The sequence below is a fragment of the Bison bison genome, unplaced genomic scaffold (genome assembly GCF_000754665.1).
Source record: "Bison bison bison isolate TAMUID 2011002044 unplaced genomic scaffold, Bison_UMD1.0 scf7180017864456, whole genome shotgun sequence".
NCBI classification, from domain to species: domain Eukaryota; kingdom Metazoa; phylum Chordata; class Mammalia; order Artiodactyla; family Bovidae; genus Bison; species Bison bison.
Window position 1 is genome coordinate 5,910,187 of NW_011495018.1, and position 925 is coordinate 5,911,111.

The 925-nt window shown below is 42.8% G+C and overlaps 1 protein-coding gene across 1 annotated transcript in view; it reads left to right on the forward strand.

Moving 5' to 3' along the window:
* The window catches only part of ADAM12 (ADAM metallopeptidase domain 12), a 360,531-nt gene that overhangs the window by 325,494 nt on the left and 34,112 nt on the right, over positions 1-925 (forward strand). Inside the window, exon 19 of the mRNA XM_010859570.1 lies at positions 308-443. Within this exon, the coding sequence (XP_010857872.1) occupies positions 308-443 (136 nt within the window). The remainder of the gene's footprint in view (positions 1-307; positions 444-925) is intronic.

Genomic DNA, 925 nt, shown 5'->3' on the forward strand with positions numbered 1-925 from the left:
CCCGCCGTTCCCCTGCCGTTGGCACGCTCGGGGGGCCCATGTGGCCAGACCTGTGGTCCCAACTGCCAGGTTATATTCCCCTTTAGCAAGTTCCAGATTTGTCAGCAATGAATGATGGCGAGGCAGATTGTACCTCAAGCACGACCTTTGAAGTAAAGCTAATTTATCCTTACACCATTCAAGGATTTACTCACTGCATTTCTGGTCTTTCCTTCCAAGTTCATTTTGCTGTAAATGTCACAATTTCATACTCCCCATATTTCACTGTAACTGCCTCGTTCTCTGAGTCGAACGTGCTTTGTTTCAGATAACCAGGGTTTAACGATAGGAATTCTGGTCACCATCCTCTGTCTTCTTGCTGCTGGATGTGTGGTTTACCTCAAAAGGAAGACGTTGATACGACTGCTGTTTACAGATAAAAAAAACACCATCGAAAAGCTAAGGTACCCTGGGTCGGGGTCATTTTTTCAAGAAATGGCATTTGAAAGAAGGCGACCAACTGCTTATCATTGTGTTTCCTTAGCAAAGAAGGGGTCAGATTTTCTGTTGGTCTGGTGTTTTAACGTTTCTGCCGGACTGGCTGCCCGCTTCGCTTTCTCCTCAAACTATTCGCTGCTTATTACATAAATAAGCAGGGTGTTGATGAATTCCACTGGTGTGTTTTTCCCCACCCTAACCTTGGTAATTTTCATAAGACATGGGATATTAAAACATCTTTATCAGCTGGGGTAGCTTTTGATCCAAATATATTCCAAGATGTTGCTAAAATGCCAGCTTTATGCAAAAAGTCTCCCAGGTGTCACAAAGTCGTGTTCCTATGCATTGCAAGAACTTTAGTTTAACAGAATAATGGCTCTGGGGGAAAGAACTCAGTATTTATATTTTAGTCCTGTAAGAGATTAAACCTTTTCTCTTGCATGGTTAA